Genomic DNA, 27627 nt, shown 5'->3' with positions numbered 1-27627 from the left:
CCCTGTCCCACTCAGACCCTGACCTTGTGCCACCATCTCCCTTCTGCTCTGCTGGTGCTGCCCCTGCTCCCCAAGACCACCCACTCCCAGGCCACCCCCAGCTGCAGAGCGGCGTAGGGCGCTGGCTGTGGAAGGGGCTGTGGGGCTGTTGCAGACCCCACGGGGGGCTGCAGCCCACAGTGATGTTTTCAGGGCTGTGTATTTTGGCATCCTGGATCTACAGCAAGTGTTGACCTCAATCCGTCTCTCTCTCAAGAGAAAGATTGCTCCTGCCTCTGTTCTGCCTTTTCCTCACCTGTGTCTGCAGAGTGTTGGGATGCACACAGAGGTAGACGCAGACGAGATCTCCCAGCTGCATCACGTGTACCAGGAACGCTGGTGCCTCCTGGATGACACCGTGCCTGTATCACAGTAAATTACATTTAGATTTGACAGGTAGAGCAGCGGGTGGAAGAGATCTGACACAACCCTTCAGACGTACCTGCCACTCACAGCCACAGTTCCCTGCGCTGCTGTTTTGATCACAGAGACAATGGAGGCAATTGTCAAGTGGTACCTGATGCTCAGTGAACATCAGTTCACTCCTCACGGTGACAGCAGACTGAAGAAATCCTCCCAGCACGGAGCATCATTCCTACAAAGAACACTGCCTTAGCTGGGCTGAGGCTGCTCCGGCGTCTTCCCCTGCACAAACCCAAACAGCAGAGCCAGAGGAAGGGCAGCACAAGCACGCAGCAATGGCTGGAGCGAGCCCAGTTTCCAGGTGTGCACAGAATGCATCCCACCGAGGCATCTTCTCTACTGTGAGTAATCCTGTGAAATGAGACTCCTCCTTAACTTCAACCTGCCACCGCAGCATCAATAATTTACTGACAATTATTGTCCCAGAATTACAGGCTTAACACATCCACACGCTGCGCACCCATCAGAAGCTGATCGTTTGGTCAGTACCCTCGCTGAAAACGCACAGACTTCCCCTCAGTGTGCTCACTGCAGCTTTCAAGGGCCTGGGTAACCCACGCCTGGGGAGCGTGGTGCGTGGGTTGCAATGGGAGATGGTTTTCTCTGCACCACTGAAAACTCCGCTGCTGCTCGAAGGCCGCGGCTCCTGGCAAGTCCCTGCACTGCTGCACCTGCAGCGCCCGCTGCTCCCCCCCGGCATGCAAGCTGCTCTGCAAGGAAAAGCAAGTGCAGAACTGAAACACAGCAGGGTGCAGCAGTGGGGTGGCAGAGCCCGAGACCCCCAGCTGCCCCCAACCCTGAGACCCCCCCTCCCCCCAGCCCTGAGACCCCCCTGCCCCCAGCCCTGAGATTCCCCCACCCCCAGCCCTGAGACCCCTCTTGCCCGCAGCCCTGAAACCCTCCCCTGCCCCCAGCCCTGAGACCCCCCAGCCCCCAGCCCGGCTGGAGCAGCGCCCAGGTGAAGCCCTGTCCCTCAGATGGCAGCAGGGACCTTTGCACTGCGCTGGATGTGGGGCAGGGACCTGACCCAGCCAAGCACACACAGCCTGTAGGATGCTGCCTCCCCGTCTTGGGCCTGCTCAAAGGATGATTTTATAAAGAAAACCATTTTCCCCCAATTTGTGTTCGGGATAGGCAATTCATGTTTGAAACTAAATGGAAAAGAAACTGCAGTTCTGAGGGTTCATTTCTGTTCATTCCCTCCCTTCCCCCTGCTCTCCACATCAAAAAGAGTTGTGAAACTGAAAATGCTTCATTTTGATGGGTGCTTTCAGACACGAAGGTGATGGAGATCTCTCCTGCTGCTGGAGAAACCATTTCCCCCAGCACCTCTGCCACCAGCATCCAGCTGGGCTGGCAGCATCACCCCATCAGCTGGTGCTGTGCACCCGGAGCTGGTGCTGTGCACCCAGCTGGATCCGTGGCCCCTTCAGAAGGGGTGGGATGGGCGCAGCTTTGTGCTGGCCTGCCTCCACCCCACGCCAGGCGAAGCGGAAGCCAGCACGGTGGTGGGAGAAGCAATTTTTGAGTAGTCAAATCCGGTGTGGGAGAGGATGTGTGGGTCAAGGAGGTTTCCACACCTAAAGGGTCAGAATGGGAGAATCAGCCATTTTCCTCCTCCCACCCTGACCCTCTTTGTGTGCCTTGGGTGCGGTGAGCCCCTGCCCCTCCGAGGAGCCCCCTGGTCCCTGCAGGAGAGCCACCATCTGCAGCCAACCTGTGGAGTCCCCCAGACCCCCGTGTGCCTTTCCAGCTTCTGCTGGGCCTGGGGAATCCCAAGGAGAGATGTCCTGAGGGTGGGAGGCAGGGAAGGGGAGCTGCTCCCCTCCAGAGCAGTGCTGCAGAGGCTCCCGACCACTTTCTCGACACAAATCTGCGGCAGTAATTGAGGTATTGTGCCTCCTCAGCCTGTACCACACATGCTCTGACTGCAGTCTTTCCAGCCTTGTCAGTTGAATGCCTCCTTGCTTTAATCCCCGAGATTGCTGAAGGATGCTGCTTTCATCTGATAGCATTTATGGACTGTTATAATGAGCTTTGGCTTGCTGAGATAAATTAAATTGCTCACCCAGAGGTGCAAACTTCATTAATGCCAGCAGTGAGTCAGATCAGCGTTATTCTAGCACAGAATGTAAACAGGCTGGACACATGAAAGGGGATTTGGCTGGGAATTTTTTTTTTCTCTTTCTTTTAACCTTCCTAATTGTTGTTGATTTGTATCTTTTTGCTGCATGTGTTCAAACTCTACCGCTTTTCCACCCCTTCATCTTTTAGGAGAAACTGTCAAATAACGCACCATTCAGGGCTGAATGATTTAACTGCTGAATGTTAACAGTTCGCAATACTCCACAGTTTTACCTGGCAAGTTTCTAGCTCTTTCACATGTTTGACAAGTCCAAAAAGACACTTGAGGCTAGACCTGGTGAGAAATTAAAGGGTGTCCCTTGTTGCTGTCCCCGTTTAGAGGCTTACCAGTGGAAATAAGATGCTGCAGACTGGGACAAATGGCACAGAAAAGACAGGTACGAAGCCAGCAATACATGCACCGTAAATATCCAGAGGACGTGTCAATGCATAATGTGACAAGCATGAGCTCTGTCTGTGTCCTCAGGGGTGACACTCAGGCACCTCTCACCAGGTCTATGTGTGCACCTTGCAGGGGTCACGGCCATACAACAGAGTACTCGAGATTCCTCGCTCATTACGTTCACCTTCTTCATCACGGCTATAATTAGGTCCAGACTGGCTGTAGGGGACCAGACGCCGAGGCTCCGTGCAGGCACAAGAACAAGATGTCACAGGCTCCAGGTCAGCCCCGGGCTGCGGGTCCTTCGGCAACGGTTGGTTTCTCCCAGTCCATTTCCCTAGTACAGGTCCTGGGGATGCCTTCTAGTTCCTTTGGGCAGGGAATAAAGCAAATATACCACCATCAAGTTCATTCATAACAGCAATTGAAACCCCTGAGGATCGACAAGGGAGGATCTAGCCGCCAGAGAAGCATTTTCAGGAGCAAATGTGTGGGAGCCATCTGTCGCCTCACCATCCGTGGTGACAGTCACAGCATGTCTCTCTCTGCATCCTGTGCTGCAAATTTACACCGTGACTGGAGGTTGCCTAATACATTTTGCAAGTGTTGCCTGCCAAAAGGTGCATTGCACCAAATGGGACACAAGGCTTAGCAGTGACAGTGCCCCAAGTGGCTCTGAGCAAAAGGCACTCAGCTGCTTCCCACCCCCCACCCCCCGGGGGGGTCCAGTGTGGCTGGCAGGTTTGCAAAGGTCTTGAATATTCCCTCCAGAAAGTTTCCTGCTTCCTCTGAAGCAGGGTCACAATAATCTGCTGGGTTGTTGTTTTGTTTTGTTGTTTGTTTTTTATTTCTGGAAGCAAATAAAATAATTCCTTGTTGAGAAATACAGTGAGAAGCTTCCAGAAGATAGGGCATTGGCCAGGGGGACAGCTTGCTCAGGGTGACACCTATGGCCACCCAGTGCTTCCTCAGCCGCATGTGCAAGCTCGAGGAATTTTTGCAAGCCTGAGGAACTTTTGCAAGCCCGAGGAACTTTTCTTTCTGTTCCTTCACATAAAAGCTGAGCGACATGCACACACATCGGGTGGCCAGAAAAACCCCCACAGGGCTTACAAACCACGAGACAGTGGTGCACAGGCTCCTTTCGCCGGGGAGGGTGGGAGGAAAGGAGCGTGTGACAGCTACTCATCACACCGCTTCGGGCGACACCGGGAGGCACCGGGATGCTGCAGCAACACACAGCGCCAAGCTACAGAGCAGGAATTGACTGACAACAGTTTCCCGGCCCATACGATGCAGGAGTCAGGCCAGGTGAGGACATGAGCTGGGCTACCGCAATTCCAGGACATTCCCGCAGCTCCCAGGGCCCTGGGATGAGAAGATGAGCGGGGACCTGAATTTTCCTTGGACCAGCTCAGGATGCACCTTTCAGCTCCACCTGCAGTGGGCCCACACCCTGGGGGTGCATCCCAAGACAGGGGACCTGTGTGGCCGGTGACCACGGGATGGGGCGCACAGCCAGCTCTCCAGAGCACGTGCCACCCACGGAGGCTGCCACGTCCTTACCGGTGCTGGGCCGAAGGCAGTGCAGCACCCACATCCACCGCGTGCCCGCACGGCACCCCGCCTTGCACCGAACCTCTGTTCCTTACTCATCCTGATTTCACACACAGCACCAATATTTATAGAGGAAAACTGACTGTGACTTCAGCAAAAACAAGCTGCCCCCTCAGTCCATTAATAAATCCGGTTTCAGTGCCAAAACATTTTAATTTCCACTTCTTCAGGCTGGCTTTGTCTCATTGTCTCTGTTTGTACTGCAGTTTGTGACAGACAGCTTGTCTCTGGCAGATGAAAGTTTACCATTACGGTAAATCTCTGCAGTGTGGCCAGTGAAATATTAGCGGAGCCTTTCCCTATTCACCAATTCTGCTAATTAAAGGCACCGCTGCGCTGTCCCTGCTGCGGGGGGAGGCAGCAGAACCCGCTGCCCGGTGGGGGGGGGGCTGCGCGGCGGGCAAGGGGGGCCAGCAGCCCCCCCCCCGCCCCCCCGCCCTCGCTTGGTCCCGGGCACCGGAGGGCCGAGATTTTCAGAACCGGCGCAGCTGCCGCTCCTGCCCAGCCAGCCCCTCGGGGAGCGAGCCCCGTGCCCCTGTCGGCCGGTCCGGTGGGAGGGGGCGCCCCCCCCAGGCAGCGCGGTGCTGGGGGGCTCCGGCCGCCCCCCCCTCCGGACCCAGCCCACCCCCCTTTCCTCCGGGATGCGCCGGGCGGGGGCGGCGGCAGCCCGCGGCGGGGCCGTGCCCGGGCGGGCGGGGGGCGGCCGCAGCGCCGCCGGGGGAGGCCGCCCCGAGGGGGCGGAGGGGGGGGGGGGGGCGGCTCCCGGGGCCGAGGCCGGCGGGAGGCGGCCGGGGGCGGCCGTGGCGGCGCGGCCCTGCCCAGCGCCGGCTCCTCTCCGCGCCTGGTTGGTGCCGTCGGGGCCGGGGGCGCGGCCAGGCCGGGGCCGTCCCGGTAAAGCGGCGGCGCGGGCGGCGCGGCCCCGCACCATGGAGGGGCACCTGGCGCGCTGCAAGATCGTGGTGGTGGGGGACACGCAGTGCGGCAAGACGGCGCTGCTGCACGTCTTCGCCAAGGACTGCTACCCCGAGGTGCGGCGGCGGGCGGCGGGCGGGCGGGCGCGGCCCGGGGGGCGGCCTGGGCTCACCTCTGCTCTCCCCTCCGTCCCCCCAGAGCTACGTGCCCACCGTCTTCGAGAACTACACGGCCAGCTTCGAGATCGACAAGCAGCGCACCGAGCTCAACATGTGGGATACCTCAGGTGGGCTGCCCCCCCCGGGGGGGGGGACCGGGGGGTCGGGCTGCTCTCCGCGGCCGGGGTGCCCCCCCTGCGCGGAGACCCCGGGTTGGGGCTGTGGCTGCGCCCCGCGATCCAACGGCCGCTGAACTCGCCCCGGCCGCGGGCAGACCCGGTGAGGGTCCCGGGGGGGGGGGGCGACCGGCGGTGTGTGCCCGGTGGGGTGCGGGGGGGGGGGGGGGGAGACCCGGCGGTGTGTGCCCGGTGCGGTGTGGGTCCGGGGTGGGGGCGCCCGGGGTGTGTGCTCGGTGCAGGTCCGGGGAGGAGGGTGCCGCTCCGGAACGGGGGGAGCCGTGCGGTGCGTGCCTGGTGCGGGTCCGGTGCGGGGGAGATCCGGCGGTGTGTGCCCGGTGCCGCTCCGGGGGGAGGGGAGGTGGCGGTATGTGCCCGGTGCGGGTCCGGGGGGGGCCTGGCGGTGTGTGCCCGGTGCCGCCCCGGGAGGGGGGGGGGCTGCCCGGTGCCGCTCTGGGGGGGAGCGGCGGTGTGTGCCCGGTGGTGTGTGCCTGGTGCCGCTCCGGGGGGGGGTGCCGGTGCCCGGTCCCTGTGCCCGCGGTGCGGCCCCGGCTCCGCGCTGCCCGGGGGGTACCGGCTCCGTGTCCCAGGAGCGCCGCAACCCTGCGAGGTGCGGGGGCGGCGGGGGGCACTGACGCGCCTCGGAGGGGGACACAGCGTGGGACAGGGGGACGCCCCGTGGGACAGGGGGACACAGCGTGGAACGCACTGGCCACTCATGGCTCAACGCGACGGCGCGTCGGGGGGCTCCTGGGGGCTTTTCCTTTTGGTTCGTGTTTGCCCCGTTTGTGCCCTCGGCTGTGGTTCTGCCTCAGCCCACCGAGACCCTTCCCCACCCTTCGCGCTGTCCTTCTGCGGAGGCCTGAGTGGCCGGTGCGGTGCTCGGTGCAGAGCTGGTAAAGCACCGGCACCCAGCGCCGTTGGCGTGCGCCTCGTCATCTCCCTCTGCCAGCCTGCTTGGACTGCGGCGCACGCACCGTGCGGCTGAACGCTGTGCTGGGATGGTGGGTGCACATCACGGGCTTGCTGATGCCCTTTCCCTGTAATTTCGGGTGTCTTTGTGACTGGTGAAGTCCTCTCAGTGTCTGAGAGCAATAGTAAATGAAAACGTGACCTAGGACTTTCTTGGCATTTGTACAGTCCAATTCTTCGCTGTAATTTTGCATCCATCAAATTACAGCCGTAGGATCAGCACTGCTCTACCTGGGGTGGTGGCTTTGCTGAGCGTTGGACTTGCTCTAACATGTAAAGTGCGTTTGTTGACTCTGTTCTGGAGCTTCCTGACCGGGAGGCCTTGCTTTCGCTGGCTTTTATTCCTCTAGACAAAAAGGGATCTTTAGCTTTGCCCGAGCCGCAGGGATGCTGGCTCTCGGGACTGCTGGAGCCGCAGGTGAAGCATCGGCTCTCCACGTGTGATGGGGAGCTGTGTGGGAGTCCTTGCGTGGTGGCTGGATGGTGCTGGGCTGGCGTGTCTGCGTGAGGTCCCTCGGGCATGGATGGTGACAGCGAAGCCATCCTGGTTGAGCTGGGGGCCTTCCCTGCCGAGGGTTCCCTGGAGCTGCTCGGATGGGGTGAGTCGGGATCGGGGTGCGCCGGGAGCGAGGGGTGGCTGACCCCCCGTATCACCTGGGTGTGCTCGTGCGTACACCCCCAGCTGGGATCACCCCGTGGCTGCGGGGGCTCCCCAGCCCTGGGCTCCACAGCCTGCGAAAGGGGCCGGCTGGGGTGTCTTTGTTAGGCACTGGGTGGCTTTGCTCCGAGTGTCTGTGTTTGGCGTGAAAAACTTCCCCACCTGAGCGTGCGGCAGCGTGTTTGATGCGTTGTTTGCTTTTTAGGAATTCTCCAGAATGTTTGCCTTCGATCTTAGGAACGTTAAAAGAAAAGGACATGATACAAAGTCTTTAAAGCTGTGTATCTGATACCTGCATCTTGTGCTGTCGCATTCATTTTTACCCTTTTCAACAAAAGATACAAGTTTGTCTAATGTTTATCTCCATAGCCAAGAGGAAATGAACTTTGATTCTCCTTTCTCCTTATGAAAAATGTAACACCTTTTTTAACAGCTTTGTAGATGAAGTTTGCTAGATAGTTTTCTGGATAAATTCCCTTCCGTTGCAGCTTTGATTTGAAATACACAGGAGCTAGTTCTTCAATAAACAGTCCTGCAAAGCAATGCACAGCAATTGTCCCTAGTAATCACGCTGATATTTTTAGCTGTGGACTGCAAGCTGCTGTTGAATTTCCAGTACCTTTCGGAGACACTTGTAAACAGGAGCTTTGGGAAAAGAAATTTTGCACAATAGTGAATTGAACTAGCTGAGCTGGAGAGGTTGAGAGTAACTGGTTGCCCTCCTCATGCAGAATGACGGGCACTGGGATGCACTTTCCCTTGTCTCTGTGCTTCCTCCTGTCTCTTTCAAGCCGCTTTGCATGCAGGGGCTTATTGTTCATGATAAATTCCATCCCAGCAAGAGCGGGAAGGGAGGTGCTGGGAAACTGCTCCCATCACCCTGTCAAGATCGCCCTTTAGACTTTAAACACTCACCATCTCTTAGGTAAGTAATTGGAACTGACGATCTCCTTCAGAAATCAGAAGAGAGACCTGGACAGAGGAGCTGACTATTGATTTTTTTTATTCCCCCCCCCCCCCCCCCCCGTCCTGTAGATAGTCGTGACAGTGGTCGGAGGCTCTGGAAGCTGTGCAGGGTGAGCTGAGCATCAGCCAGCAACGGGTGTCGGGGCAAGAGCAATCTGCCTGCAAAATTCCCTTTATTGTGACCAAGCGTGGCCACAGCCTACCTGGCCGCCCAGAAATCCCACTGATAATCCCTGTACAAACTGGGACATTGTCTGCTCCCTGGGGGCTTGTAGTATTGCCCCTCCTGCTAAGTGGCAAATGCAGGCTATGACATTAGCAGCTGGCAGGCAGGCAGTAAATCTAGTTAGAAGAATATTGCCGTAGGGTGGACAGAAATGATGGAGAACTGAATGGCTCCCAAATTGTATTGGGACCTCCGATTTCCTTGAAATGTCTTTTAACCCTTTGTCTATTGATTACTTTTCCTGAGGCGGGAGGGTGACTCTGGAGAGTTTCCAGCACTGAGAATCCTTCACGAGGATGAAAATCTGAGCTGCTCAGACAGGGCAAATGCAAGGACCCTGCACCATCACCAGGGAGAACAGTGAACCAAGTCTGAGCCATCAGCTGCAGGTGCTGGTTGCATCTCATGTTTGTTTCTGTTTAAGCTGGTCCCACCTCAGGGCTCTCTGTGGGAGTGAAATTGCTTCGGGTGCCATTTCACAGCACAGCAGGGATGTCCCATCCCTCCCGTCCTCCCTGAGAGCCGGTGCTATGTGCTGTTTAAAAAGCAGTTTGGACCCCTGTGTGTGCGAGGGAAGGGCTGTGGAGCCAGCCTGCTGAACAGGGTGGGCAGGGATCTGGCTCTGGGGAGCTGCCATGCCCTGGCACCTCTGCTCATGAGCCTTACGGAGGACACGGTGCTTTGCTGCTCTTCCTGCTCCCGTTCTGGCAAATTCTTTGTTGCCTGTTGGCCGAAAGTGTTCGGCACAGAAACAACTCCTCTGCATGGCGCCGGTCCCTTGGGGTGGGGGGGAAACTCCTGTTCGACGGGATGCCTGGTGGCTTGGGAGTGCTGTTCCCGGAGGGCTGGGTGCCTCCCGGACCTGCAGTGCCGGTGCCCCAGACCCATCGGGGAAGAGGTTTCTTCCTTGTGGCCAGGTGGAGGAGGGGCGGGTGGCTTTGGGATCACTAGCAGTGCTTTGTGATGAGGAGTTGAGTTTCATTTCCATTCTTCAGAGGTGTGAAGGGGAGCACAATTCCCTCTGGCTGCGAACCGGGGCAGGGAGGTTTTCCCCAGCGATGCGATACTTGCGTTCCCTGTGGGATGTGGGATCAGGGAGTGTCTGTGGCTCTGCCCTGCTCTTGGAGGCTGCTGTGGTGCTCAGCAGGTCTCCGGTGCCGAGGGCGCTCAGCGCCGGCCAGCCTCCCCAGGGACCGGCTCTCGGTGCATCCCCACGGTGACCCGGGCATGGCCAGCGGACCCACTGCCTGCATCTCTGGACTGGCCCAATGCCACGCTCGTGCCGGCGGCCCCGCAGAGCCGGGTCCAGCAGGGCAAGAGACGGGCTCAGGCCACGCTGCTGCCTTGGCAAGGCCAGGTGCTGCGGCGTCGGTGCTGGCACGTCTGGGGCTTTGCCCTGCACTGAGGTGTTTTTTTGGTTTTGTTGCCAGTAATAATGGGGAGGAAGCTGTGCTGTGCATGGCAGCCTGGGCTCACTTCTTTGCTTTTGGCTCACACCCCTTTATGCCAGGAGGCTGTGCCTGCCCTCTGTGTCTGTGGCCTCCAAGTGCAGGCAGGCAGAGCAGTGATGTGACCTGAGACCATTCATTTATCTGCTCGGTGCGTCTTTTGCTGATGCAGATCCCAGCTCAGAGTGGAGCTGCCTGGTAGGGGCATCTGTGCCGGTGGCCATGGGGGAGACCCAGGCCTGGCATTGTGCCTTGCACAGGATCCCTGTCGTCTTGGAAAGCTGCTGGAGAAGACTTTTCTGTCCTTTGTGGACTGGTGGGATGCACTGCTGCTGATACCCCCAGTGTCTACGACATCCCACGACGTTGCAAAGACCAGTGCCACAGGTTCAGCAGTGCCACTGTGCCCTGCTCTGTGCTGCAGCTCACAACAAGGGAGTTGCTGCCAGCCCTTTGCCGGGGCTCCTGTCTCTTAAGCAGATGCGCGTTCAAGACAAGAATAACGCTGTGAGTTGCAAATCCCCCTCCGCCTCCCTCTTCGCCTGTACTCGGCAAACAGTCTGCCTTGGTATGGCCTGTGTGGGAACGTACAGGCTGCGATAACAGATCCTTCTTTAGGGGAACTTCCGAGGAATGTTGATGAGATTAGAGAGCTGAAAGGGGCCGAGTTAAGCGATGGCATCTCCATGGATGCTGAGGCTTGTCCATGGATTCCCAGCATGCGGCTCCAGGATTGCCATGGCTGCCTCTTCCAAAGTGCAAGAGCAAGTTCTGTCTTGGGAGGAGTTCAATGCCACTTGCACTCTGAGGCAAAAGGAAAAATGTGGAGCTGCCCTTTCCGTACCAAAATAGCTCCTCCCATGCTCCCTGTTGAGGCTGGGAGCCTGAAACCAGCATACTTGTGTTCTGCCTCAGCACAAATACGTAGTTAAGCCTAAAAATATGTGCAGCTGGGTCACATTCTCAGGCAGGTCAGTAACCAGTCAGACAGAAGTTGAAAGAGTTGCAGCAGAAACAGCAGCAGAAACGCTTATGCTGGAGTGGTGGGTGGAGGATGGACCTGAGAAGACATGACATGACATGACATGACAGTCCCCGGGAGGATTGTCTCGCTGGGCTGGGCATGGTGTGGGGGTGCTGCAACGCTGTGTGGCTGAGGGATGGAGGTTGCTCCTCCTGCACCTCCCTGCAGCAAGGGCAGCATCCATCCTTTCTCCCCTGCGATCCAGGAGGGTCAGCCTCTGGGGGGCTGGGGGTGTCCTGGGTGTCACAGGGGTGCTGAGGAATGGGGCCGTTGGCGACAACCAGCCAACCCTGTGGGCTGCTGTGACCTCGTGGGCAAGGAAGGGCTTTCCTTGGGGTGGGTTTGTTCCTGGCTCTGATGCAGACCCCTTTCCCACAGGATGGGGGTGATCTGTTCTCTCCTGTGGCAAGGACAGCACCGCTCCGCTCTCCCTCCTCCTGCTGTCAGTCTGGCCTCTGTGGCACCCACCTCCCAGTGCCACTTTAATACTGATTTTTTTGCCTGGTTAGGGCAAGTGGAAGCTCCTTATCGGGGCGGTCACATCAACAGACCTGCAGACACTCCCTGGAGCAGGGCAGTCATGCCCCATCCTTTGCTTTTCTAATGGTCCTCGCCCAGCACCCTGCCAAGGAGCATCCCCTGCCCCACCGAACAGTGCTGGTGTGCCCAGGCTCGGCTGACGGGGGGGTGGGGTGGTGGCAGGGGGCTGTGTGGGAGGGGGAGCTCTGAAGGAGCCGGCCGATGTGCCCCCCAGACCCCGTGTGTGCAGCAAGGACATGGATGCAGCTTTCCTTTTGCCCCAGATTCTGAAGATTAAATCTTCACTCGATTAAACTTCATGAGCGTACAGGCACAGCCTTCCCTGTGGGGAGAAACCTTATCTGGTAGCTGAGCCCTCGGGGACGGCTCTGCTGCTTATGCACAGCAAACCTGAAATGTGCAACATTGCAGAAAGATAATGGTGTGTGCTCAGCCCTCGGACGCCTTTCCCAAAGCTGGGGCGTGCGCGGGCTGTGCTCTGGGAATCTGCTGCCACTCCTCGTCCTTGTTGTACCCCCCAGGAGGGGTAACAGGCAGCAATGCCCGCTGCCCTCGTGATGTGGCAAGAGTGCCAGGAAAGGACCTCGAGCTCCCATTTGTCTCCGCTGTCAGCTGCCAGAGGGATGGTTTCCAGCGTGATTATGAGAAGCCTGGATGAGCTCCTCGGGCTGCTCTGCAGCCGCAGCCCTCCCACCCCAGGCACTCGGCGATGCTCCCCCAGAGATGCCAGCAGGGATTTCTACAAGGAGCTTCCAGAGCTTCCTCCCGACTGCCAGAGCGAGGTTTGCACCTGAGCAAACTCCTCTGGATCCCTGTGAGCTGCGTAGGTGAGAGGGGGCACAGGACCTGGATGAGGCAGAAGCACCCTGTGCCTGCCTGAGCTGAGGATTCCTCTGCTGGTAAATCCAGCAGAACAGCCTCCTCCCGAGTGACAGGTTTCCACTAATCAGATCTGGAGAGGGGCCCAGAAATGCCACCTCAGCCTGTGCAAATACCATTCCCTTCATCCTGATCATGCCCGTCCTGAAGGTATGCCAGCTGGGTTGTTTAGTATTTTACTCATTTTTTTACGTGCATCGTAAGAATTAGGAGCAGAGGTTAATTGTCCAAGCGGATTAGCTCTTGTTTCAGTTAGGCACTTTGTAGAAGGTTGCTTGTTCCATGTCATGGAATGGTTTCCTCCTTTTCTGCACTTCAGGGGTTTGCAGCGGTGTTGCACAAGAGAAACATCATGGTCCAGCCATCAGAGGAGCTTGCAAAAGCCGGAGGACCGATGGCCGTACTGTGCCCGGTGTCCTCTGGAGGGCTGGGCTAGGGGCAGTTCCCTCAGCTGCTTTCTGTCTCCCTCCAGCTTCGGTGGGATGCCTCGTCTCTCCTTGTCTTCCCCACTTTCTCTCTGGCACCAGGGCTTTGTGTCATGTCATGACAACCCTCTGACCCTGACCTTGCTGGCCATCGGGTTGGAGCCCTCCCCATCGTGGGGCTCTGTCATACCCTGATTTCGGACAAATGTGTGACCATCGCTTGGGTAAACCCTTCCTGAGGCTGTGCCTGCAAGGCTGGCGGGGGCTCCTTCCCCAGTAAAGCCTGCTGCTGGGGGGCTTTCGGTGGGAAGGCGCCGGGGATGCAGTGGTGAAAGCTCTGCCCTGTGGGCTGTGATGGGGATGGCGTGATGGGGATGGCCTCTTGGAGAGAAGCTGTCGCCGCCTTTGCCTGGCTGTGTGGCTGCTGTGGGCAGAGCCAGGGCACCCCGAGCGGCGCAGGGCACCTGGGTGCTGGCAGGGGTGGCAGCGTGCATTTATCAGCCCGGCATGTCGCATGCCCAGGGCTTTGCTGCAGAGTGGAGCTTGGCACGATGGTGGCTCCATTTGACTCTTATTTTGCCAGATCTGCTTTGCTCTTAGTGCCACTCACTTTAATCTTTAACGTCACTAATTACTGCTTCTTTCATAATTGTGACCTTGGAACTGGGTCTGGGCTTTGGACCGCGGTGCTGCCAGAGCCCGTCGTTACCAGTGTCCCCCAGTCTGTCACCAGGGTTTTAATTCTTGTCTCTGCCACTTGGTGCTTTTCTGGGCTGGACTCTAATTAATGAGCACTGTATCAGTGTCAGAAACATGTTTTTTATATCAGTGGGATCTGCATCATCCTCCCCTTCCAGACAATAATGAGCTGGGCAGGGTCAGGGATCCTTAACCTGTCTCTGAGCCCCGGCTGAGCGGGGACCTGCAGGGTGCTCAGGGATATTGCTGCACATTATCAATCTTCAAACAAAAAACTCCTCTGATTTTTTCTTTCAGGAGAGAGGGTCTGATTTCACGCTGGGAGGATGAAGTCGGTCTCTGAACTTGTGGTGGTTCAGATCATCGTCTCCCTGATGTGCGGCTCTTGCAGTCTGGGAGGCTGCAATGGCAGGTTTCCTGGTCCCCTGTCTGTAAAGCTCATCAGCCTTAATGACACAGGGAGTGAGGAGGGCATTTGCATATTCTGGTCCATCACATGCTGGGCACACCGACCTACTGCTCTTCAAACATCACTTTTTGCCTTTGTAAGGGCAACTAAAATCTTGAAGGCAAGCACCTGTGTCTGCAGTTGGCCGTGCTTATGGTTCCCCCTAAGTGAGGGGTGGTCTCTGAGAAGCCCCTTGGCGTGGAGATGCTGGTTCCTGGGCTCTGGGGATCCCACCTCCCTGGCTCCAGTGGGGTGCCTCGCAGGAGGAGGTGTCCTGGGGGATCTTGTAGGCAGGATGCGGCCACAGGAGCTGCAGGACTGTGGCTGGGGCTTGTGCCACGCGGGGGCTGGTGGCAGTGGGCACGGCGATAGGCACGAGTGGCCTGTTGGCACCGGTGGCTTCATCCTTGCAAAGGGACACCTGAGCCCGTTGTGTGCCCGGCTGGGGGGGTCCTGTGCCGGGTCTGTGACCTGCCCGCTCCCACCGGTGCTGGCTGGGCTGTGGGACAGTGGAGCTGAGCTCAGTGAAGGGGCCAGGGAAGAAAAATTTCTTCCCTCGTCCGTCTGCAGCCAGGGTAAGGGGAGTGGGCATGACCTTTGGGGTTGTTTAACTGCTGCTCTCCAGTGTTCCCTGGGGCTGAATTCCTCCTCACCCTCCGCTGTAAACCCTGCCATTGTTTCTCCGGGCTGATTTCCCCTTTTTTTCTAGCAGTGGGAAATATTTTCGGGTGACTCTGTGCCCTCTTGTTGCATCTGCAGAGGAAATGGCAGCTCTGGAGCATCCTGGATGTCTCGGAAAACCAGCGGAGATTTTTGTGGGCTCACCATGGGGACTGGCCTCGCCTCTGTACTGGGGTGTCTGGGACAGCTGCCACTTCTGGCCTTTCATTCAGGGCCAGGTTTTCAATCCAGGCTTGTATGTGCTCCCTGACAATAGCCAGGCTCTAGCAGGGGACGTGTGCCTTTCTCATGCAAATGCCTGCCTGCCTGGGGAGAGCCCCTCCAGAGCCTCAGACCGCCCCCCCCCCCCCCCCCCCCCCCCCCCCTCAGCTCAGCCTCTTGCAGCCCCCTTCTTCCCGCACTGCTGCCATCCTGGAGCAGCTGGGTGGGTTGTTCCCTGCCCAGCACGTCTGTGACTTGTACAGACAGTTCGTTTGCAGTCTTAAAGGTGTGATATAAATAAAATATATTATTAAACACCTTCTTCATCATCTGCCCTGGCGGAGGAATGCCTAATCATCAAAGCCGTGCCGTTCCCTGGCACCTGATGCGATGTGAACCAGGTCTGGTGCAGTGATGGAGCGTGTGCCTCCCGCTCCCACGCCGGACCCCTGTGCAGCCGCATCGAGGAGCCCCTACCCCAGGTGGGGGGGGGGGGGGGGGCAGGGGGGCTCAGCGCCGTGCCTCGGCACGCAGAGCCTTTGCCTCTAGTGAGCAGCCGTTCGGATAAATTTCTCTGCAGCAAAAGGCTGCTTGGAGCTGAGAGTTCAGCTGTGGGAAGCCTGGTGTAGCCGCAGGCAGCGCTGAGCACGGGTGCTGGTACGCGGCAGCTCGGGGGGTTTGAGCCCCCATCCTGGGAAACACGAGAGGTGGCCGGTTGGGGCTCGATGGAGGGTGGTTTGGAGCCGTGGCAGTGGAGGGGATGGTCTCCCCGTGTCTGATGGATGCTGGCTGAGAGGTGGTACCGGCTTCTGGCCGTGCGCGGGGAGAGGATGCTGAGGCAGCTGCACCTTGGTCCTGCTTTGGCGACTTTGTCCTCCGGACAAAGGCTCGGCTGAACTGGCCGTGGGATTTGTCTAGCAAAGATGCCATCTTCTCCAAAGCCACTGCTTGTCTGGCACCGCCGTGCAGGGAGGTGACCCCCAAGCGCTCGGGGCTTGTCGATGCAGCGCTCCAGAAAGCTGGGATGAATTTCTGCTTCATTCTGTGAAGGATGTTCTTGGCTGTCCCTGCGGCAAGCATGTGCCGCAGCGTTGCTGGCACGGTGGGGAGAGTTTACAGTGAGCCCTCCGAGACAAGTGCGATGCTGAAAAATTTAGGTCTTGGCAGTGCTGGTCTCTGTTTCAAACCAGAGCTGGCTGGGGTTGCGGGAGCCCCTTGCAGAGCAGATCGCGGCTCTGCATGCCTGTTTGCTTTCCTGGTTTGTAATGTGCTATTGTGGGATGGAGGATGTCCGGGTGAGGAGGCTCATTATCTCTCAGAACAGCTAATAAGGAACAAATGAAGATTAAGGCTACGTTGGTGTAGATGAAACGGCACGTTTTGGTCCCCTGCCCCTGAGAGCAGCATCTCTGAGTCACAGTGCCATGCATTTCGGGGGGCTGCCAGCTGATAAGAGGAGCTACTCCCGGCTGCATCCACCCCTGAATTTCAGACAGCAACCGTGTGGATTTTATTTTTAAGCTGGTTTTTGGCTTCCTCCAATTTTCTCTCTTTAACCACGAACAGATGCACGTAGGTCCTGTTTCTTGCAAACCTGGGTGCCAAGTGGGAGAATGACTCATGCAGTAAAGGCTGGAGCTGCAGACACATGAGCCCTGGGCGTGTGTGTGTGTGTTCAGAAGTGCCAGACTGTGGGTCTCTGGGGTGTCTTGCTGGAGTATCTGAAAGGTGTCGAGTGCTCAGAATCAATAAAACTGAAGAGCTGGATTGGAGGGAACTGAGGCTTTTGTGTTAGGATTTTTTTTTTTTTTAATTGTCATACTCCGTGAAAAAGTAATAGATGCAAAAACTGGAAGAATAATCCCCCAAACAGAATCTCCTGATTCAATAGAGACATCTCCAAAGAAAGCTGGAGGTTACCCAAGTTTGGAGGGCAGCAGCTCCCCTGATCTGCTGGGCAGCCCTGGCCATCGGTCTCCATCGGTCTCCTGTGGTGGGGCAGAGGCTGTGAGCACTGGCTGTTACCTGCTGCCGGAGCAGCTGGTGAGCTGAAGGTGCCAGGGGCTGCTCCTGCCCTTCGGAGTTGGAGCAGAAAGTTAATGAATACAAAGGTGATTTTGATCTCATGAAGAAAATCAGGTTCTTGACCTAGTGCATCCCTTTCCCTCAGCTCCTCCCGCCAGCACAGGGGCCTTCCCTCCTGTGGTCCCAGGTAGTGGGAGCACAATTCCTGGCACCGGGGTGGGAATGGTGCTGGTTCTGTGGGATAACCGAGGGGTCATGCTTCGTTCTGCACTGGCGCTGGATGCTCTCTGGTGCTGGATGCTCTCCGGTGCTGGATGCTCTCCACCGAGGAGCTGGCTGGCTGCTGAGAGGAGCAGAAGGTTGCTATGATACAGTTTGCTGTGGCAATGTCTGTGCTCAATGGAGCCAAAACCACCTCTACAAAAGGAGCATTCCTGGGCTGGGAGGGGGCAGATTTATCTGCAGTGTTTATGTAAAGCTGAGGAGCTGCAGCGAGAGGATGTGTGTGGGAACACGGAGCTTTCCTCCGGAGTGCTGGGGGCCCCTGTCTGGAGGCAGACACCGTCACACGGATCGGGGAGATGGGGGAGAGGGCATGGATGGGATGAAGGACCCAGCAAACCCAAGCCTGCGGATCGATGCTGGATCTCACATCCCACCCAGTAAAACCACATCAGGCACGAGACTGGCGGCTTGGTGCTGCCTCGGAAGGTGACCCCATCCTTACTGGGGACTGGGTCACCTTGCTGCGTGGGGGAAGCACGTCACTGGGGCCAGGTCTGCTGGCTCTGCTGGTTGTGAACTGAAGCAGCTTGAGCCTGAAGCGAGGTCAGAAATCTCCCGCGCTTGGGATGCGGGGCTGCCGTGGTGCCCGGTGTGCCAGCCCGCATCCCTGTCCCCGGGGCTGGCCAAGGCACCGCAGGGACTGGCTCCTTTCCATGCCGGCAACGTGACTTTCCTTCTAGGAGCCGGGTTGGGCTCTGCAGAGACCAGGGTCTGTTTCTTCTGGGCTGGATCCCATCTGCTGCTCTTCCCGGTGACTTTGCAGGGATGGAGACCCAGGCTGCGGCTTCCGAGAGGAGCAGGGGGCGCGGGGGGTGCCTTTGCTCCTGCAGGCTGGCAGCAGCGTGGCTGTAGGACACCTGTAGCCCATTTTTCTGTGAATTTTGCTGTTGAATGCCCGGGTGCCTGCCCCAGCCAGAGCATGCCCGGAGCTCTGTGCCGTGGAGGTCCCAGTTGGGGCTGCTGGTGGTGTCTCGCTGTGGGTGAGTGTTGAGGGGAGGGTGGGTGGGCAGCCTCTGGAGCTGGGTAGGTTTGGGAAGACACATCTCAGCCTGCCCCGTGCGGGCTCCGGGCAGAGGCAGGAGCGGTCACAGCCAGGTCTGACTCTTGCAGAGGGATCTGGGGTGTTTGCAAAGCCCCTGGATGTGGAGCTGTGCCCCCCGCTCTGCTGTACATCAGTCCTGAGCCCTGGGGCAGACAAGAGCCAGGGTCGGAGCCCATGTGGAGAATCGTCCTATTCTCCTCTCACACTTATCCCGGGCAGATTCCCATCCTCCCGGAAACATAAGCCCCCATCATCCATAATTCATCAGGTGCTGAACTCCATCAAGGAGCCACCTGACAGCCGGGCTGGGTGCTGCACCCTCCTCCCAGGGTGGGAAAGTGTGGGGTCTGGGGGTCCTGGGGGGCCACGCAGGAAGCGCATCCGGTTTCCTGGCCTCGGGGTGGGTGATCCGCTCCCCGAGGAGGCAGATTCAACAAGGACTCTGGTGTCTCTGCTTCCCCTTTTCATAAATAAACATCTGCTTCTCATCCCTCCAGGAAGTTTAAGCCATCGTAAAGCCAAACATAAAACCGAAACGCTGGTTTTAAGCAGCCGTGAGCTGATCGCGCCGTTACTGGGGGCTGAGGCATCCACAGTGGCACGCAGGACACGCTTCGGATAAAAGCAGTGTGGGACAATGAGTTTAATGCCTGAAATTCGTATCGAAGGGGGTGTGTGTGCATGTGCGCACGCGTGTGTGTGCGGCAGGAGCTGTGCAGGAGTCAGGCTGGGCTCTCTGCCTGCTCACTGAGAAATCCTGCAGAATACAGACTCATCCCCTCCCCTTTACAGCTTGTTCACCAAATCCCATTGCATCTTTTAGGTACCAAAAAGAATCTGACTGTCTTTTTTTCCTGCACGAATCCTGAGCAAAACCAATTCTTTTAGCTATCTGAAATTCTCACGAGCTGCGTGAGTGAGCTCTCCTGTACAAAGATAGCAAGGGAGCAGAAAAATCAGCAGCGGCGTTCCCTGCGTTTTCTCAGCCACACCTTTCCACCGTGAGCGGTGCAGCGACCGCATGGCAAGGCACAGGTTGCATAGCAAGTGGTGGGGACAGGGATGCGATGCTCCGCAGTGCCACAGCCCTTCCAGGCACCCTCTCCTGCAGAGCCAGCCTGCCCTGGCAGCGCAGCTCTGCCGCCTCTGACTTGCCGGCTGCTCCCTAGGGATGCAAAACTTGCATTTATTTCCACTCTGCAAAGGGATAGATGTAAGGGCACAAGGACAAACCCTCTTGTCTGCCGCACCTAAACAAAGGGACCGATCCCTCTGCAATCCAAACTGCTGAACCTAACGGTGTCTGGTTCCTGGTCAGAAGCTTCGGTCAGCATCCTTCACCTCCGACAGAGCAGTTGTTTGTTTGCATCATGTGGCAACATCTCCAGTTCTTACTGGAACTGGAGAGCTCTGTGCCAGGCAGGGGGGGGCTGGGGGTCCTGCCTGCCCGTTTGGGTAATGAACAGTCAGTGGGATGAGACTTGCTGCTTACCGCTCTCTTCCTGCTCCTCTCTGCAGGCTCGGCGTATTACGATAACGTCCGTCCCTTGGCCTACCCGGACTCGGACGCTGTGCTCATCTGCTTTGACATCAGCCGCCCGGAGACGCTGGACAGTGTGCTCAAGAAGGTGAGTGCCCGGCGTGCCCTCCCGGCTGGCGAGACAGCTCTGCAGCAGCGCGGGGAGCACCCTGCGGTCCCTGCTGCGGTCCCTGCTCCCTGAGGCTGTCATCAGGGCTAAAAGCTCTGACCCTGGGGCCAAGCCTTGGCTTCCAGCACGCTCGGATGAGGATGGGTGGCTGCTGCTGCTCCCCACGCGGGCTGTGCAGAAAGCAAGCTCTTTCCATCTGGAAGGAGCCCGGGGAATGGTGCTGCTCACGGTAGCTGGCGTGTGCGCGGGGTCTGCGTGTGCACACACATACAAACGTGGGGACAGGGAGAAGCGTAGGGTGTTTTCTCCGTTTTCCATGGACCTTGGGAAGTGGTGGGCATCTCCTGTTGGCAGAGCCACCAGTCAGCGTGCGATGGGTCGCTTGCAGCAGTTGAGAAGTGGCTCCTGGTGCCTGTTTCTATGCAAGTAGAGAGCTCGGGTTTTTGGCTGTCACATCTGCACAGTAGGAAAGACAGCAATCAGCTCTCTGTAGCTTGACGACAAGAATAATGAGCTGTGGCACTGGATTTCAAGCCTATGAATGAATAAAACGAGACGGCACAATGCCACTGAAGTGGAGAGCATGCAGGACCCTGAACACTGCCTGCCCTGGCAGAGCTGACCGGCCATGCTCTGCGTTAGCAGCCAAGCTAATATTATTTATTAGAATATTATTTTTTATATAAATATTTATATTTATTAGAATATAAGAAAGTATTACTTATTAGAATAATAATTTTCCTTAGTGTCTTTCAGCAAAGCGGGTGTTTCTAGCTGGCAGGTCTCAGAGAGCCCCACCAGGCTGGGGACCCACTGCGGAGCACCGCGGCCCGTCCCTGCTTGCCATGCTCTGGGGCAGTGGGTGGCCCCTGGGGAGAGGTTCCCATGCGAGGCTTTCCTCCGAGATGGGATGAAGTGCAGCAACTCAGGGTGCTGCTCAGGGGAGAGGGTAAATAGCCTCCTGGTCACTCATATCCCTTGTTTCTGGCCATGCCCTGCTTCCTTCCATGGAATTCAGGGAGATGTGGTTTCAGCAGGCTCTCACAGCAAAGCTCACTGGCGGCTGCATCCTGTCCCAGAGGCCAGCCTTGGCTGGCATCTTGTTTGCGAAGCTGTCGGAGACACCGAGGCGTGAAAAGCACTACGGAATAGTGATTCCTGTAGCTGTTCTCCCCAGCGAGCCCCAGGCTGCTGGGGCTGGACTGGCCATGCTGAACAAGTCCCATTGTACTGGCTGCCCTCTTGGCCTCTCCACATTTTGCCAAATGTTGTGCTGAAGCAAGTGCCTCTTACTCAGCTGCTGGGAGGGCTGAGAAGTAGGTCTGTGTCTCAGAAGTGTCCTGGTGAGGGGACAAAGACCCTTCAGATAACTCGGTCAATGGCTCAGTGTTTGTTTCCAGAGCAGGTCCTGGGTACCAAGTGTGCTGGGTGGAGGGAGGCGTGTTTCATCTGGGCTGAAAGAATTCACTGCTCGGCTTGGAAGTCAGCAGAATAGTAATGCAAGCAAATCATTTATACCTTAGTGAGATGCAAACCCGTCAATAATTAGCTGGGGTTGGGATTTATTTGTGTCTCTCTGTGCACTCTTCATGTGAGCCCACACTTGCTCACTCAGTGCACGGTCTTCCCTGTGCAGCATCACGGATGCTTTGAGTACTGTTAGGCAATGTCTTTTTGATACGGTGACTTAAAATAAACCCTAAATCACAGGGGATTTTTTAAGTGCCTCTGAGTAGATGCCTTGTTTCCTTTGGTGCAGGCATGCAGCCTATGGAGGTGAGGAAAATTCCTGAGACGCCGTGAAGTTGAAATGGGTTTTGGGTCTTGATATCAGGCGAAGAAGGAAGCAGCAGAAATGCTAATTCAGCAGAGGAAATCTTTATTATCGCTGCCCTTCTGATGTCTGGGCTGCCTTTACAGATGAAGGGAAGGAGCCAGCTGAGAGAATGCGAACAAGCAGCTCTTCATTTTGTACAAAGCAGGTTTTCGTGGGGTAGTGCCTTCACTCTGACAAGTCTCGATAGCACAGCAAATCTTGGGCTCCCTAAGGTGTCAGTCATGTGGGAAGAGGGTGGCACCTCTCCCACGGATCCGGGAGCCCTGTGTCATTCCAGGCAGCCCTGACCTCTGCCTGGCAAGAACAAACCCGATAGCTCAATCCCTTTGAGGATTTTCATCCTTCAAGTAAATTAGGGTGCTTGAATTCTTGCTCAAAAAGAACAGCATCATCCTCCTTTTGTGGGTGCGTTGCAGCTGTGACACCAGCATCTCCCAGTAGCTGTGCAGCCCTGGGTGCTGGGCATGTCCGTGAGTCCTGGTGGACAGATGTCGCTGGCAGCAGGGAAGGAGGTTCATGGTGAAGATACTTGAGCCCATCTCCTGATGGAAAATAAGATTTTTCCCTGTTTTGCAGTGCTTCGGTCTGATATCGGTTGAATGAAACTTGGGGCGTTCTTGGTGCTCCCTTTCTCCACCAGGCTATGGACACTGGGTTGTGGGCTTGGTTTTCTTTGCCCTTCTAATTGCCTAAGGCATATGCCTAGCCGCCAGTTAGCGCAGAAGGAAATTGCTAATTCCAAGTGACATCTTTAGCCAGGGGTAATCTCTTTATTGTCTGCCTCCTGCTTCAGAAACACCAGATCAGTAACCAGGGTGTTGATGTGCTGATGGGGTTGTACAGGTCTCCCCAGGGGGAGGTCACAGGTGATGGTTTTATTTACTGCTGCGGACAATTAACTGCGCTTTGGGCATTAATTTTTGGAGCTCTGAAAGGGATTGTTAGTATGAAGGAAGTGGATGTTTGCCCTGGCCTTCTTCCATTGCTTCAGTTCTTTATTTCCCTGGCTGTAGCTGCGCTCTGAATATCTTAAAGTCTTTAACAGGTGGCTCCCAATAATAAGCAAGTAATGAGTGTGATTTGCAAAGAGCTCCCTGCCGCCTGTGGTTCAGAAGGACCAGCAAGGGTGACCTTTGGAGGACCAGCAAGGGTGACCTTTGGAGGACCAGCAAGGGTGACTTTGGGAGGACCAGCAAGGGTGACCTTTGGAGCCCCAGCTCTGTGTGCTGGGCTGTGGGGTGGTTATTTTTCCACAGCCGTGCCCACGAGTGGGCTCCTGTGGCCCAGCGCAGGGGGCTGCAGCTTTGATTTGAGAGGTTTGCAGGGCATATCTGGCCCAAACGAGCATAAAGTTATCCGAGAGGCACGCTGACCATTCCCATCCTTGCCTGTGGCAGTCATTAACGTGCCCTGATGAGTCCATCAGTCTCGGAGCAGCTGCGACCCCCGTTTGGAAAAGCCACACGCACCCGAGCACGTGCGGTCTGGCCCTCGGGGGGCTGCTTTCCAAACCCCATCCCATGAGAGCTTCGTGTTACATGCAGAACACCGAAAGCTGGCCGGCCCTGTGCTTCCCATCTCCAGCACAGCCTCCAGAGCTGCTCCCAGCCTGCGTCCCCCCTGACAGCCCCCCCTCACCATGGTGCCCACCGTTGCCCATGCCCCATCCCCTCTCGCGGCGGCACCAGCCCAGGTCCGAGGCAAGAGACCTACAAGTGGTGCTGGAGCGGCACCAGTAGCAGTCTGGGTAGCCTGACTGGTCCAGTTCCAGGTCCTGTGCAGAGATGAGCCGGGACAGGGCGGCTCGGCAGCCCGTGGTGGTGGTCAGCAGGCGCAGGGACCCCGGGCTGCCGTGGCTGCCGTTCCTCCGTGGGAGTGGGAAGTGCCGCTGGCTGGTGGGAGCAGGAGAAGCTGTGGATCAGACCGGTGGGCTCTGCCGTGGCAGGGAGTCATGGAGTGTTTGGCTGGGCAATGGTGTCCGGGAGGAGCTGATGGCACGACTCTGCTGGCCTGTCCTCCCCCCAAGGCTGGGGGGTCTTGGTTGGAAAGGGGCTGCGAGCAATGAGCTGAGACCCTGTGATTGCCTTTGTCGCTCCAACCTGCCCCTTTCGCAGGCTGCCTGCTGCCAAAACAAACTTGACGTGGAGGTGCCACTGGACCTCTTGAAGCGTCTTGTACACCGGCAGCCCCTGAGCACCTTCTTCCTCTTGTCTCCTCTGCAGTGGCAAGGGGAAACTCAGGAGTTCTGCCCCAACGCGAAGATTGTGCTGGTCGGCTGCAAGCTGGACATGCGGACAGACCTAAACACGCTCCGGGAGCTTTCCAAGCAGCGCCTCATCCCCGTGACGCACGAGCAGGTGTGTTTCAGCAGCCATCCCCCTAGGGCTCAGGGAGGGGAGGCAGGGAGGGGGCTTTTCTGTAGGAGCTACTGGTCCGAGGAAGCTCAGCAGTGAACGACCCGCTGTGCCCAGGTCTCGGTCTGAAGCTGGTTTGATCCTGGCTCATGGATGCTGAGCTGCTCATGCTTACGGCGCTCTTTGCCCCAGCTCTGGCAGACCTTGACTTGTTCCTGATGCTCTGCTGAACAGTCTCCTGGTGAGGAGCTGAAAAGTTTGTCCGCAGAGGTGGTGAAGATGCCCGATTTGACAAGTTGGACTGGCGAAAGGGGAGTGTTGTGCTTCTGCAGCTCCTAGTTCAGTGCAGCTCTTTCTGCTCCAAGTGACTCTCCTGCTTGGGTTCAGTGTCGGGGCAGCACTGCTGGAGGGGTGCTGGCCACAGCCGGGGGGGTCTGGGGGGCTGCAGCTGCCAGTGGACCCAGTGGAGTCCCCAGGCTGGCCCGGGGACCCCAGTCTTTGGTGCGGTGCAGGGGTGGCCGTGCCCTGGGTTGCTCTGTGCCTGGTGCCACGTTGAGCAGAGCAGGTCCTAGGTGACTGTCCCGCTGAGAGGGGTTGTCCTCGGCTGCGGGGGGGGCACCACGTTAGTGAGAACCTGCAGTTGATGCAGGGTCCAGCACCCAGTAGCACTGTCTGCTCGGGAGAGACCCTCACGTCTGGTGGTCTCGCACCGAGTGAATGGGTGATGAGTGGACGTTGTGGGAGAGCCGCTGTCGACTGTGCCCCGGCGCTCCGGTGGGGCTGCCAGCGCAGCCAGGGCTGCCGGCGATGTGAAAGGATGCTCCTTGCAGAGTGCTGGTGGCTTAACCTTCTTCCTTCTTCCTCCCGCTCTCTCTGGACCACAGGGCAGCGCGCTGGCACGGCAGATCGGGGCAGTGGCCTATGCAGAGTGCTCCTCCAAGGTCTCGGAGAACAGCGTTCGGGATGTGTTTCATGTGACCACGCTTGCCTCGGTCAACAGGGTGCACAAGAACTTGAAGCGCAGCAACTCCAAACGGGGACTGAAGCGGGCATCACAGATGCCTGGCAGGACGGACTTACTGAACGACACAGAGATCAGGAAAGACCGAGCCAAGAGCTGCTCCATCATGTGAAAACCGGGCTGTAAATAACGTGTGTGTGTTTGTCCATTTTGTACAGTAACTGGCTGAGACAGGGCATGGTGCTGGCTGCGGGAGCCAGCCCGCCTTGCCAAAGCCTTTCTCTCAGGCTCTAGGGCTGAGCAAAGGTCCCAGCTGCAACCCGGGGTGCTCGTGTCACCCCCCACCGTGGAGACTTCTGGGTTGGCTGCTGCTGTGCGGATTGCTTGGGGTGATGGAACCACTTGGCAGAGGAGTATTCAGGTGCTGGAAGGTCTGTGACTGGGTGAAACAATGTAAAAGGGAGCGATCCTGTGTGTGTGTGCCACCCTCCTGAACCTACAGCCCAGCCTCTGCGCCTGTGTGCAGCTACACAGCACGCACAGCGTGGGGCGGGGGGCTGTGTGGGACCTGGCCTGCAGGGTGGGAGGCGGGTGGGATTGCTAGCAGCAGAGTGTGACCGGGAGAAGGTATTCTTTCAATCTTCCTTTAGAAGAGGAGTGATGCTTTGAGGTGGTGCTGCCTTCAGCTAGGCTGGACAGCAAGTCACCATGGAAGGTGCAGGTCTGGGCCAGAGCTGGGAGCAAAGGCACTCTGGGAAGGAACCTTAGCCTGATGAGACACCACAGTAGTCCACCTTTTGGGAAGAAAATATATAGGTGGCTCTTTACACGGTATTTTAGGTACTTGAACTCCATTTGAAATGCAGCAGTGTGGATCTGGCTCCAAGGGAGAGGTCTATCTATCCCAGTCGATGCATCCTGAGAACTGTGGTTCCCCTCAGCAAGCAAATGCCACTCGGGAGCTTGTGTCCCAGCTGCTGACAGCCCGGTTACTCATCCGACTGCTCCCTGCCACAGGCACACAGCTTCTGACAAAGCAGCCTGCAATGCCGCTCCGCATCCTGCTCTCCACCCATTCATTTCCAGCTGCAGATTGTGTTGCATGGTGCTGTGTTTGTCTGGTACAGATAACCAAAAAGATGATAGGCGTTTCTGCACCCTGTCCCCACTGCGGCAGTGGGAGGGAAGGTGCTCCCTGCCCCTCCTGCCCTGCTGTACAGCCTCCTCCCAACACCTCTCATTGCTTCTGCTGCTGCCCTCTCTAAATGCCTTTGACTACAGTGTTAGCCTTGACTTAATGTCGCATAGACACTTTAAAGAAAAAAGAAGCTGCTCCATTGCCAGATCCAGCTGTGTCGGTGGGCTCCAGAAAACAAATAAACAGCGTTGGAAAATGCATAGTGCTTGGCTCTGTTCGTTTTTAATCGTCAAACCAGGCATCCTCTCAAGATGTCTTAGTGCCTGACTTCTGTTTGTGTCTAATGTATCTCTCTAGCTCTTGAAATGCACACAGACACTTCAGTGAAAAATACAGGGGCCCTAGCTGCATTTAGTCAGTTTGGAGCTGAAGCACCTGCCTTGAATAACCTCTCACTCCACCCTGAATCCTTAAATGCTGTGGAGCATTTGCAGGTTGTCTATGCCCGACCCACCAGTCTGAGCTGACGTGAGCTGCCCCTGGCCTCACTGTGTCAATAGCTGCAAGCGAAGACGGCTTTTGACTTTGTATTTTGTGTCTGCTCTCCCAGCCAGGTCTTAGACTTCAGCTGCATCGTGAAGGCTGTTTGGGGAACTGGAGCATCTGAATTACCAGCACAAGAAAAGCTCAAGCAACGATGGAATGCTGTTGTGCTGGGTGCAGGTTGCAAGAGTATGAAAACGCCCAGCTGCAGCCTGGGAGGAAAGAAACCCAGCAAGGCACTATGCCAATAACAGCCTTCAGCATCACGATGTTTTTCTTTTGCTTTGCAGGGTCCCCAGAGCCTTTGCAAACATTCAGCCCCATGTCCCTGCTGGAACTGTTGCTACCAAGTCCTCTCACCCGCATGCATTTGTTCTCATCATCCGTGTGTGATATAATCACCGCGTCTCCCTTCTTTCCACGTAAGCACAGCAGTATTTGGCAAGCACATCTCCCTTTTTCTATCACCTAGCGCCTTTATGCCTTTGAAAATTTAATCTGGCGGTCTCTACAAATGCAGTTTCTGGTCCACTGATTAGTTTAAACTCCCAGTGGCTCTCTATTAACCGAACTCGCCCTATAAGCAAATCTGCAGGAGTGGGCAGCAACTGTCAAACCTGAGCTGTGCTGCGTACAGGTGTAGGAAGGAATGGGCTGTGGCTGCAGGAGGTGGCCGTAAGCCTCCCTGGGCCATCAGCTGGGTGCCTGTTCCCCTCCCACCCCGCAAAGGGAGGTCTGGAGACTGCAAGAAAACCGGCAAAGCCTGCAGAGATA

General features: G+C 57.2%; 1 protein-coding gene across 1 annotated transcript; it reads left to right on the top strand.

Moving 5' to 3' along the window:
- The first annotated feature begins 5407 nt into the window (after positions 1-5407).
- Positions 5408-26570, top strand: RND2 (Rho family GTPase 2). The gene is made up of 5 exons (XM_056362621.1): positions 5408-5634; positions 5717-5804; positions 19890-19999; positions 24080-24214; positions 25096-26570. The coding sequence occupies exons 1-5, from the start codon at positions 5533-5535 to the stop codon at positions 25342-25344; spliced, it is 684 nt and encodes a 227-aa protein (XP_056218596.1). The 5' UTR covers positions 5408-5532; the 3' UTR covers positions 25345-26570.
- The last annotated feature ends 1057 nt before the right edge of the window (positions 26571-27627 follow it).

This window comes from Falco biarmicus, chromosome 17, assembly GCF_023638135.1.
Source record: "Falco biarmicus isolate bFalBia1 chromosome 17, bFalBia1.pri, whole genome shotgun sequence".
Classification (NCBI taxonomy): Eukaryota; Metazoa; Chordata; class Aves; order Falconiformes; family Falconidae; genus Falco; species Falco biarmicus.
This window is presented reverse-complemented; position numbering and strand designations above follow the sequence as displayed.

Coding starts and splice junctions, on each gene's coding strand:
- RND2 (XM_056362621.1), top strand. CDS start 5,533: ATGGAGGGGCACCTGGCGCGCTGCAAGATCGTGGTGGTGGGGGACACG. Junction 5,805..19,889: donor CAACATGTGGGATACCTCAG/GTGGGCTGCCCC, acceptor TCCTCTCTGCAG/GCTCGGCGTATTACGATAAC. Junction 24,215..25,095: donor TCCCCGTGACGCACGAGCAG/GTGTGTTTCAGC, acceptor TCTGGACCACAG/GGCAGCGCGCTGGCACGGCA.